Raw genomic sequence first — 13,031 nt, 5'->3', positions numbered from 1 at the left:
TCCTGAAGGAGGCTAGGCTCAGCTTCATTTTAACTATGGGCCTGTTGTGGCTCATAGTACAGCTCACAGCAGCCCAGCTGACCCCCAAATCGTTGATTTGAAATTTAAGCAGACTTAGGGTTGAGCCTTTAAATTATACAGAAGTGAAATGGTTTTGAAAAGAGGGGGATCCTCTCCTGTTACAGTTTCTGGGCTAGCTCATCCTCTGAACCCCTCTCTGGGACTGCAGGTTGCGGAAAGACCCACTGCTCCCCCTGCTCCTACTCCTGGGTTTGCATTGCTGAGTCCTGCCTAACAAAACCCTGTCTTACCTCCTGTAGTGATCCCTGATCTGTCCCTCTCATTCTCTGGTCTCCAAGGTCCTCCGGCCTCCTTGCATGTGGAATACCTGCTGTGCACGAGGAGCTGTGCTAGCCCTGCCAGCTATAGCATACATCTTACCCAGTATATCAAAACACAGACTTTTATCTATGCAATATTATTAAATATGCTCCCTGGGGTGGCCTGAACCCAATACAGCACACGGGTTTGGAGGATATAGAATTTATTTCCCATGATGGAAGAGGCCTTATATCTCACTTGGGGTTTTACGCTACCACTGTACCCCAGACTGATGAGGTCATTTCTTTAAGAAGAATCTCATTGCAACAACGTTTGAAATAAAAGAAATGAAAGTTGTTTTTAAGAGTAATAACATTTTAATTCAACCATTTAAATCTAATGCTCCCAGCACTGAGACCCTTAGTCATCCCAGACTTCTACTAAAGTCAGTGGGGGGAGTTCATTTGTGGAATACATACCCCCAATCATATCTAAACATAAATCAGATGATTTAGCTTTCATGGAGGAGAAAAAATATGGAAGAAGCAATCGATTTGCTTTTTTATGAAGTAGGCAAACATGTGATGAGAGTTGTCTGAAATGCAATAATTGAAGTACTGCGTCAGCACCTGGGAGAAGAGTAGGTCCTTTGTCAGCGCATGCAAATGCTGACCACCTGTTGTTCCATAGCCTTGGTGTGGTTCCACTCATTTACCTAATGTCCAAGTCAGAGAAATGGGACTTTGTGGACTGATAAAAATCTAATAAGGAATAATTGGGCAGGTTCTGTATGGTGACAGCATAACCTTCCAGCCAAGAATATTGACTATCCCTGTCTTAGGGTGCTTTTTATGTAGTTGTTTAATACCCCCCCATACCTCCTTTAAGTAGTCTTAATTGGCCTTAAAATCAAGGTACCCAAAATGACGAGCCTCTTGTGAAATGCCTGGCCTACATTATTTTGCAGCAAGAATGCCAAAAAGTTCTCTGCGTGTTCTCAAAGTACTGTACAACTGGTTAGTATCTTCAGCATCAGTCTCTCTGCTGATTAAAGGTCCTGTGCTGAGAAATTCGCTCCTGCCCACAGACGTATTTTATAATATTTAGCACTCAGTGCTTTACACTATCAAAGCATTGTACGCATGCTATCTAATATCTCCTAATTAACTCACACATCTCCTATTTAAAAAGCATCTAAAATTAATGACATATGGTATCGCTGGCTTTTATACAACACATGCAAACTCAGCTTTCAGGATTTACAAGAAATGTGGGCAAGCTGAGATTCCTTTCTGAAATCTGACAAACACTTCGCCATGTCTGACTTTCAACAGAGAGGAAATGAACAACGATGCAAATTGGATCTACACAATTATTGATCAGGGACTGAATGCGCACACAAACACTCGCATGGGCAAGGGCAAATCTACAACTTTCAGAGCCAACGTTTTCGGTTCCTTAATGAGGTGCACACCAATTACACGGGTTTCCCACAGACTTTGCTCTCCAGATCTGTAGAATGCATGAGAAACAAGTAAAGTCTGTCGTTTTGGTATCCATCAAAGCTCTCTTCCATGTGAGGAAGTGGCTAATTTGTCATTTCACACTCAAAAAGGCGTGAAAGGCAAAACGGAGGGAGGTTAGATGGAAGAGAGGAAAGGGGGGTTGTGACTCATGAGAAGAGACAGTAGGCCTGATTTTGAGCTTGTGTTTGTTGCTGCATATCAGAAATAAATTCAATGAAATCACATTGATGTAAAATAGACAAGAATGAGGCCAGTGTTTCTTGCTTATATGGAAAAATTTACACTATTAAAACGAAAATATGAACCAAGGAACAAGGAACACTTTACAAATGAAATTATGGTATATAGCAAATTTCTAACTTACAAGTTTTATTTACACATGGACATCTTTTGTTTTATTTAATTATAATAAAAGTATTAATTCCAACAATGCAAATTTTCAACTTAAAAATACATAAGATCTTTGGGAGAAAATCCCAAAGAATACACACATCTGAGGAATGTCAGCTCTGTGTCAAGAGCACTGGTCTCAGCCACTAAATATTTTCCCTCATCGTCTTTCATTTTAGCTTTGCTGTTGTCTGTTATTTTTCTTTCCTCTGCATAAAACAAAGCTAGCAAAGGGCCAGAGAAACACTCAGAGTCAAAACTTTTGAGAGATAGGAGAGGTGCAGGCAGGAATCCCATTATTTGTTAATAGGATTTGTGCACATACCTCCCATGGACCACTTAGGAAATTTACTCTCAAGCATCTCAGTGGCAGTTTCAATTAGTGTCAACATTTCATTTCAGCAGATGGCCTGCAAACTGGTGGCTACTCAAACTCTACTGAGTAACGCTTGATAATTCCCCTCCTTAAACTATGATTATGCTTTCTCTTTTTTTTATGGGCAGAATGAATGTTGTCCCTAAGCCAATGCTTAATTTGATTTTTTGCTGAGCCTCTCTGTGCTAGCAAACCCCACCCATGTGCCTGCATACAAGCCCAATGGGTAAATTAGCGGGTATTTTTGCAGATCTGTCACACATTTCTACCATGCTTTTTATTCAGAAAGATGCCAAAGAACTAGAAATACATCTTCCCTCCCCTGAAATGTAGCCACCTTTGGGGTGGAATGTGGCAGCAAATATTAACATGGGAACACGGACACTAAATCCTATGTGAAAATTATGCAGGAAGTACGGAACACAGCTCACGTAGCCTCAGGCTACCCAGAAATTAGCTAAAAGTGTACATCTTCTATTTTTAATGAATGCATTTGAAGTTATTGCCTGGTGTGTGGTACTCCAATAAGGAACGTCTCGTTTGGTATCGAATCCCATTGTACAGTCTCATACAGATTAATAGTGATGGTGAGTTATCTGATTTCAATAAGAAGCAGTACTAATTCATAGGCAAGATGCACAAAACCAGAACACAGTATTCTTTTTTTCATGGAAAATGTCCTCTCTTTAAATAGCATTTACAAACTATGTAGACAGTGGCCTGGCTGGCTCATGGTGCCTTCGGTTTCGCTTTTTTTTCATCTCCTGCACATGCTTCCATTTGGCACCACCTTTGTTCCGCTGCCGCCGTTTCTCCCGGTGCCACATCTGTTCACAGTACTCATCCAGGCTAAAGCTGGGGCTGCTGACGAGCTGGATGTAGTCTTTGTACCTCAGACGGGACTCCGTCAGCAAATCCCTCACCCGGCCCTCCTCATCCTCAGTTTTCTGAGTGCTTTCCATTTGCCCATTCTCAATGACGTTCAAATTCAGCTTCACGATGGTATGGACAAAGGTGTGCTCCTGGGCTTTGCAGAAATAGGCTCCAGCATCCCTTCTTTGCAAGCTGCGAATCAGCAGCCCATGCTCTGTTTTGATGATCCTTTCGTCAGCTTTCAGCTGTGGGGTTGGACAAAGAAGGATGCGATACGTGAGTTTCATAGGTAAAACCAGAATGCGTGTCAGTGCAATACAGATGTGGAGAAAAGGCTCGGCTGGCCCATGGCATGCCCCATCCCTCGGGCGTCAGCGTGTAGTGGGGCATGTGCAGCTGGGACAGGTACCAGGAGATCCTTTCAATGTCTGAATTCTGCTCCTAACTATAGCATCTGTATCACTGACATTTCAGCATGCAGTAGTAAAAGATACATGCTGTACAGCTGAAAGGACAGACAGTAAAGCTCGTCACACCACAACGCAATAAGTTAGACTACATTCTCCAAGGAAGGGTAGCCATTTAGTGCCACAAATCCCATCCATTTTTAACTGCTCTTCTTGAGGTATCTGTAAGGCACCCAATATACCAGGGTGCTTGTGTGTATCTGGAGTGCTGCAACGCTATTACACTGACAATAAATATTACTACTGATTTTTAAAGTGTAATGCTGTGATTCTGATCATCTTCAACTGGATTTTACAAAAGGAAGTTGATCCTGGCTTTGACTCATTGAGAAGTGATTAAAAACACGCAATGAGGTTAGACGAATACAACCCATACAATTCTTTTATTGTTTTGACTTTAAGATCTGGAAAGATCTTACAGGTGAAAAAAAAAAAAACCAAAGAAAAGAATGAGATTGCAAGTGAGAGCTGAAGTCTGTCAGAGTAGAACTGCAGTTTCATTTACGAATGGAAATATTTCAAACAATACAGCATGATCTCACATATTAAAAATAAGGTGCACCTTAAGGTAATAACACCGTCAGGTAAGTTACATATCTGGTGATCTGAATTATTTCCAAAAAAACCTAAGACTAAAAAAAAGCATAAAAAAACACCCAAAAAATCCAGGATGGGGCACTGGGCACCTAAGTATTTTTGCAGCTGGGGAACATAGAAGGTAAGTGATTTGCCAAAGACCGTATAAAGATTAGTAGCAGAGGTGGAAGCAGAAAGCAGAACCCTAACTCCCAGTGTCCAACACCAGCATTTCCTTTGAAAATGATCCTGGTCTAGTCCAAAGCTGTCACCTCCCAGGCGTGTGATGTTCTGCTGCCACACAGAGGCTGCAGCACACAACAGCACTGAAGGACCTGGAGTGCTGCTTGCTCAGCCTGCAGCAAAGCTAGTGCCTTAAACACAGCCCCAGCACTGCTGGTGGCATTGTTATAATGTAGAAAAACTTCAGCACAAGGCTGAGTAGTGGCTTTAAAAAGGGAGGGGAGTGGGGGCAGAAAGAACCAACACAGAATCTGGAAAATTTCCCGGAGTGCACATCTGACCCTCCAGCAAACTTCAGAGGATGAAGATCAGGGAGGCATAAAGATGACTAAATTAGATTTATTCACAGTGGGTAAGCTACACACTGTTTCTTTATGTAAAAAATCTGCACATGATTCCCTTTTCTACTCCATGGGAAAAAATGTATACATACGTATGACTCTCCATCTGTTATGATTCTAACTCACTAGTACTTTATCATAATAGGGTCTCTTGGAGCAAAGAGGTGGATGAGATGACCTCCCGGGGCTTTTTGCTTTACCCTGTTCTAAGTTTCTATGATAATGACTTTGGAAGGGTTAAATAATTTGAGAGACCATTTAGAGATCACCAGAAAAAGCAATACACATATACATAATAAACACACAGAGAGAGCGCCTTTGGCTTGCTACTGTATCAGCTGCAACAGTCTTCAATAACATACAGATTAGGTAGGTAGGTAGGTAAGTAGGTATGTAGGTAGATGGATAAATAGATACATGGATGGATGGATATAGGCCTATGTCCTACCATTGATCTGACTGCAGCAGATACAAGAAATCAACTGCCACAAAAGCCTGCTCAGAAGTGGCTCTGGCTGCCTGCTTCTGTGGCCAAGAATTTTTTGGCTCCTGCCACCAGTCGATGGTGTTGGGTCAACCCTGAGCTCCAGTTACCTTGTTTATAAACTATATATAAGCATGCCTACTTGGCACCAGTGGGGTGAAATCATACTAATTTCAGGAAATTCCTTGGAAAATCGATTGTCCTGACAACAGGTGCTACATGAGCACAAGCTACTTTTGATTTACTACACTGAGTTTAAACCAGAGAAATCATGGTCAAAACCCAAGCGCGTACACAGAAGATAGCAGGGAGACAGACTAGAAAAGATCACTTTTCCACCTCCAGAACCTACAGCATAAGGCAGTAGTCCTCAGTTTTATCAGCTGGTGACATTTCATCCCAAGTAAACATACCTTTCTTACAGCAAAAACAGGAGCATAAAATGTATAAATGAGTCCACAGATAAGTAGCTGTAGGCAGAAATATGTCTAGGGCAGGTGTTTCCTTGTGGTGCTGTACTCCACAGAGAGAAGCAGGAGCAGGGGCCAGGTGGAAGTGCTCGGAGGCTTGGCTGTTGCAATATGACAAGGAAGCCCCTCTTTCTCCTGCCCAGGCTTCATGTCAACATGAAGAACCAAGTTTGAGAAATGTAGGGAAAAGGATGGGAAGAAGCAGCTAATTTCCAGACATTTGGGTTTCATAAGGCACTATGCAAAGACCAAGTTCCCACATCATCTGAGTGAAAACAGGACGGATCTCTTTGAGCTCAGGGCTTGATGCAATTGCAGTAGTAGCATCTGCCTATCGGTGGCTATGCCAGTATTGTAGTCTAGAGCGTCTTGACAGCTGTGTACCTCCTACACTTGGAAGATCTCCAGCTGGCTGTTTCGGCTGGCTGGGCGCTAGTCCAAAGAACCCTCACTAGTGCTTCGCCTATTTTCAGTGAAAGAAAGGCAGAATAATGGCAGATCTAGACTTGAAAAGATCACTGGACTCCCAAGTCCAGCACCCTGCTACTCATAACTATTTACCATTTGTGTGGCAGCCATCACTTTCTAGCTGTAAATGTGTTAACTGATGGAGTCGCTCCCCCCTCTGCCTTGGGATACCACAGAGAAAGTTAACAGAGTCTAAATTCGTTGTGTCCCTTAATCCCAGCCCATCACGACTCCTATTTTTAATGAAGCAGCATTCTTACAGAATGTCCTGTGTTAACCTTGGATCTTGATTTACAGTGACTGTCACCTCCTCCTTCTCTGTGCCTTCATTGTTCATTCCTTTCTTATCCTCTGGCAAGATGAAATTATGGCTCTGATTTCACACGTATTGAGCAACACTTCATTACTGTTTTACCCCCTCACTTCTCTTTTTGGTATCCTGTTTATGTTGTTTTACCCATAGGTTCAGAACTCTTCCTGTCTTTCCTCTCTACTTTTCCCCCCACAGGGCTCTGGAGTTTCATAAACACCTGGCATTTCATTACTTGGTAGTAGATCTTTAACCTTTCACTTGAATGCTTAATGTGCTCTTTGGTTCCTGACCTATAGATGTGAAACATATTTTATTAAATTTTGAGGAGAATGAAAAAACTAGTTAGATAAAAGACATTATTTTGTTTTGGTCAACTGTGGATTCACTGCTCCCCCCCAATATGTCACAATCAATAACTCTCCTAAAATATTTGTAAATAGGATTTAACAATTCAGAAGCGTAAAGGCTTTAATGCATAAAAGCTTGCTGACATGTGCTTAAATTTGAGCATACAATAAAAATTAAACATGAGAGACACAGTTTTGTTCAATAGGGAACAGATTATAAACCACAAAATGAAGCAATTGATTACCATTGACTTTCTTGTCTCAGTGGAGTGGGATCAGATTTTTGACAATATTTTGTCAACAAATTGTACTTTTCATCCTTCATGACAAACACATCAGTTTGCCTAAAATTACATTACCTGAATTATGTCACATGCCATAGATACTGGCAATATTTGACAAAGGGAAGAGATTTCCATGCAAATCAAACACTTTATTTTTACAATCTGAATTTAACAATGGAGGAAAAATAGGCATTGCCAATAATGATGGCAAATCTTTAAACAATCAGCAAGTTGGAAAACAACCAAGCATTTGAAAGTGCTGTGGCACCAGGTTAGGTCAATGCCTTTTGTCCTTTGCTAATGATGTGTTTAGATAGCTCCCTCTTTACAAATAATTCACATGTCAACTCTTTCACAGTTAAAACACTGCACCTGTCTGGGAGAAGAAAGTGGCTTCAAAGCCTGCCTTCCCTCATTAATCAACATGTGAAAAAATGTTAGAAGTAAAGCTGGACTAATCATGGGTTAGCTGCAACCCCTGAACAAATTGAGAGGAGGAGAAAGGAAAATGAGGAACATTTGCTGAGAATTCACATTCATCGTTGTTTTTCTATTGTTTTCTTCTTCATCCTCATCACTTGACTGGAAATAAAGATCACTCTTGGTTTTTTTGGCATTATTGTTACACATGACTTTGCTTCTCTCGTACTGGGAAAATAATCATTTAACTCCAACACAGCTGTAGAGTTAATTTATCTTTTCTTTTTTTTTAAACATCTTTTTTTATGTACCAAGAAGCCACAGGAAGAATGAAGAATGTGTTGCTGGTACAATGTCATTATGGAGATGTATGATTCATGTTATTTTCAAGGTGAAGCTAACTTCTTATCCTGAGCTAACTTCTTATCCTGAGACTAAATTTTAAACTCCTTTCCCCCCCCCCAGTATATCCAAATCAAAGCAGAAATGTCACGTGCTGTATCTCAGTTCAGAGTTACTTCTTTTTTTTCCCCGGGAAACTGTCCAAAATATTAGTCTTACTTAAGAATCTCAAGGTATTAGGGGAAAGAAAAAGACAGTGAGTCATATAATAAAATGAAAGAGTGAAAGCACTAGACCTATAAGTTGTCCCTAGGCTGCAGAATGAATTTCCCCCTCTCAATCTCTTTCTCATTGACCTAAGGCTTCAAACACTGATCTACACTCCTCTAACAGAAGGTACTGCTGGAAACTCAGACTTTGGTGTACACCTTCTTCCTTACTCAGCTCTCATCCAACTTCCAGATTTTAGGGCTGGCACTGAATTTATGACCTTTCTTCACAAGATGCTGCTCACCAGATGTTTGTAGCAAAGAAAATGATCAGCATGGCACAAAAATCTCCAGCCACAAAAAGATACGGAAACTTATGTCTTGGATAGACTGAAAAATGTCTTTTCAGTCTGGCTAAAATGTGGAATGGAAACAACATCTCTTTGCTCTGAGGGGGAAGCTAGGTCACAATCTTGTGCCTAGCAAGATGTCCTGCCCAAGAGTGGGTCACACTCCTGTACCTACCAGAACATCAGATGCTCATTAAACTGGGTCCACCAGAAAAACACAGCTCAGGCTGTGGGCCAGGAATATGGAAAAGGTGAGAACCACTGAAGAAGAAACTGGAATGTCCTTCTGCTTTTCCGTGGATTGATTTTCACCCCCAGATACGAGTAGAGTAGGAAGGAGAGAGTTAAAAGTGATCTGCACCTATTCTGTCACTTCAGACCACATGGTTTGCTCTGTCCCCTGCAAGGAGACCTGGCAGCTTGTCAGACCTGGAGCCACAGGAGACTCGGGGTGAAGGGCAGCCTAAAGCAGGGGGGGCTAATACTTTTCAGAGCCATGGGGCACCAAAATTAATGGCTTTGTAGGGAGCCATGCATTTGCTTTTTGCAGTCCTGACACCTACTATATACATAACATAACACATAGGATTTTTTTTGAGAAGTAAATAAATATCTGTTTTAAGCTTCAGAAAACTTGAGCCGTTTAAGACATTAGGAACAGATGACGTCCCCACTTTTTTTTATGAACTCCAGCCACCGAAACGCTCTCCCTCATCTCAGTGACTAACCCTGCACGCACAGGAACAAACATGATCAATTGCGTGAGCAACACTAGACACAAAAGCACTAGATATTTGACTCCTGACCTTAAAACGGCCCCAAACTACACGGAAATGTACTCCCACTGGCAGCAAAATGACCTGGCGACAGCTCCTGTACCGCAGGAGATCCTGTCCCTCCCCACAGGTTGCTCTGCCTGGAAGTCACTGTTCTGAACCATGACCCTAGGGGTGAAATGTCTGGGACATCCTGCTGGGCCAAATGCTTCCCATCTAGTCTGGATTTTGCCCTTTTCCTTCCCTCAGGAAGCTGTAGTGCATGTCTGGGACAGTGCAAAGTCATCTATTTGTAAAGCCAGGTTTAAAGACTTGCTGAGACATTACAGTTCCAGCCCTGGAACTAAAAGTCCATAACCTAAGTTCCAGGTGCATGGAGTCATTTGCGACGCATGGTATCGTCATCACAGTAAGTTACACCGCTAAGACACGCACTAAAATAATGTACAGTGTTATTTGAGAAATCTGCTGCAGGAAGGGAGAGAGCGAGCAGAAAATATAATTGTAATGGGAAAAGTTATGGTAAGGCATTGGCTGAGCAAAGATCAAGCTACACATTAAATATGACCACACTGTTTCTGTCACACATGGTACTTTTGTCAAATGTAAGTACTTTGAAAAGAAAGTCAATTACTCTGCCAATCTTTGGATTTTTTAGGAAGGCCTCCATTTAGGCTCTAATACTGATGAATTCATTTTCACTGACAAGTCAAATTAGAAAACCTGAAAATCTCAATTTCTGGATCCCCAAATTAACAGGGGATTAACATTTTAACCTGCAAATACCCTTATTCTATGTAATAGGAGAAGTGATTGTTCAGCATCTCTACAGACCTGTTCATTTATTTAGGCAACCATATCTGAAATTAGGAATTTAACTTTATGTACTTGCATTTGAAAACATGCTGTTTCTAGATTAATAACTTTACCTTAAAAAATAAATAAAAAAGCTTCTTTTTTTTCTTTCTTCTAAAAATTACATCTCCTAATGTGATGATTCAAGATGTGCAAGATGAGTTTGCTCAGAAGGTGTTCTAATTCTTGGGACCCTGGAACTAACCTGGGTCAAAATACTATAAATTCTGTTACTACAAGAATTTTCTGGCAGGAATCAAACAAAACTAATAGTTATACACTGTCTTTAAGTGATCTGATCCTGTAATCATCAATGTGTGCGTATGCATTTATATAGGCTGTTATCTTCAAAGACTGTAAAAAAATATATAAAAATAAACAAACAATACCACCCCGAGGAGCTGCGGAACATGTGCTCCAACTTCTGTTTTATCAAAGCTAGATCACAAAAGCACTGCTATGGCTTTAGGGACAATATGTAGTAAAAAGCTATTTGCCTACTGTTACCGTTCATAATGTAGAAAATCTGTCTGCAGATTTCTCCTTCAAATTTTCTTCTAAATTTACCTCAAAGATTAATCTAGGCTTTTAGCAAAGCTTTACTTTTCTCATACAAACAGATGTCAGACTGTTTACACTGAGCAAGCACAGTAAACATTGCTGTGGAAGGCTGCTAAAGTGCAAAGATGTATGCTGTGTGCCTTCTGGAGCTTCAAATGCCATCACACATATGCACGCACTCCCTTACTCTCTCTCAACCTGCACAGCCTTGGCACGTTGGGCAGTCCTGCAGCAGTGAATGTCACCGTGCCTGGGTAACTGGCATTTGGCCCAGGACACGTAGCAGGGGCCAGGTCACTGCTGCAATGAACCTTTTGGAAATACAAAGTGTGGAAAAAAATAATATAGCCTTAACTTAGGCTATGCTATATAGGTTAGCCTGCCCTAACTTTGTTGAAAAGTTGGTTTGACCTGCAGTTTGTTCTGCAATCAAATAAGAAAGATAGCTTGAGCTTGGCTTCCTGACCTTCAGAGGCATATCTGAACCTGGGATTTATGAGACAATCAACTGATTATTTTTTTCCTAAATTGACACAGATAAAACTCAGAAGCAACCCTCCAAAAGAGGCTTTCAGATCTTGAAAGTGTGACTTCTTATGATACAGAAATATTATATTCTTTGCAGGGAACTGGCTGCTGTACAAAGTTTGTAGCTCCTTTTGAGAAGCTCAGGCACATGCTATAGTTGCAATACATTATTTTAAAAAATGATTGAGTGTCCTCAAAACTTGACATAACTTCCTGTTCAGAACAAAACAACAAACCCACACCAAAAAAAGCCACGAAACAAAAACCTGTTAACTATCTGCTTAAATTTACTTAAAAATGCGTCTTAAATACATGGTTAGAATTAAGCAAGTACTTTGTTTCCCTGATCAAATATGTAAGAGCATTTACAAACTGCTGCCTTAGGGAAGTAGAGCAGAGAGTCTTTTGTACAGGACACTTAAAGGTAAATCAATTAAAGCACAAACAATGAATGCCCATAGGTCTTTAAAGGCTGATACATTTCTAGCTGGGTTTTCACTTTAATCACCTGCGGCTGAGAGCGTGCTTGGCCAGCTGATCAGAAGATCACATTTTTTTTCCAAGTATGGACTGTAATGGAGGTTATAGATGGTATTTCAAACGAGTAATCTCCTTCTTTTGGTCTTTAGTGCATGTTGTGGGAAGCACTGTGTCTACAAATGAAGCTTTTATTCTCAGCAGAGGCAAGAATCTTTGCCAAGCCAAAGCATGAGTAAAAGAAGGGGAGTAAATTAAAAGTACTGCAGTGTCATAGTCAATATACAGCCTTGCAGGGCTTTCGTCATATCTGGTGGAAAATCAGAAGTGCCTTGTATCCCCTTACTCTGGCTTTCTGGGCCAAGACATAACTGGGGTGGCAACTTTGGGACTAGTCATGACTCACATCTCACCCAGATGTGATGCTCTCATGGGCACCTGCCCTGGCCTGCATCTCCCCAGCCGTTAGCAAACCAGCACACTCTCTGCACTCAGAAAGGCTCATAGGATGAATTATCATTGAGAGTGGAAGACTGGTTGGGTGTTTGATAGTCCCTGTCATTTAAACTAATTTTTGTCTCGGATGAACATTTAACAAAAACACATATCTAACACCTGGGACCAGCTCATTTGAAAGGGCGGTTCTTTTCCCTTCTCCTTCTCCGTTGCCATGGTTGCCATCACAGCAGGACTTGGCCTCAGACACAAAATCACTCGTGTAAGAGAAAGGCTATGAAAACTCCCGAGGTTTGAAACTCACTCAAACCCAGCCCAAATCAGTTCCAGCACGTTGACCTTTTGGGCTCGTCAGAGGGCCCCTTTGACACTAGCTCAGACAGGAATCAGAAGGAAATTGTGCAGGGGGTATGTGGGGACCTGGAGGCTTCTCCAGGGCTTCTCCACCAGTGAGGACCCCAACCCTGCCTCCTGCAGGAGTTAAGGGCCATCACAAGCCTCACGGCTTTCTGCTCCAGATGCAAGGCGAAATCCTTTAACCTGAAATCTCTTCATCAGCACAGAGTGCCATTTAAGAA

At 41.4% G+C, this 13,031-nt stretch overlaps 1 protein-coding gene across 1 annotated transcript in view; it reads right to left on the bottom strand.

Moving 5' to 3' along the window:
* Positions 1-3,210: 3,210 nt before the first annotated feature.
* SEMA3D (semaphorin 3D) overlaps positions 3,211-13,031 on the bottom strand; it is a 99,115-nt gene continuing 89,294 nt past the window's right edge. Inside the window, exon 17 of the mRNA XM_009814468.2 lies at positions 3,211-3,731. Coding sequence (XP_009812770.1) covers positions 3,318-3,731 — 414 coding nt within the window. The 3' untranslated portion in view covers positions 3,211-3,317. The remainder of the gene's footprint in view (positions 3,732-13,031) is intronic.

Source organism: Gavia stellata, chromosome 4 (genome assembly GCF_030936135.1).
Source record: "Gavia stellata isolate bGavSte3 chromosome 4, bGavSte3.hap2, whole genome shotgun sequence".
NCBI lineage: Eukaryota > Metazoa > Chordata > Aves > Gaviiformes > Gaviidae > Gavia > Gavia stellata.
This window is presented reverse-complemented; position numbering and strand designations above follow the sequence as displayed.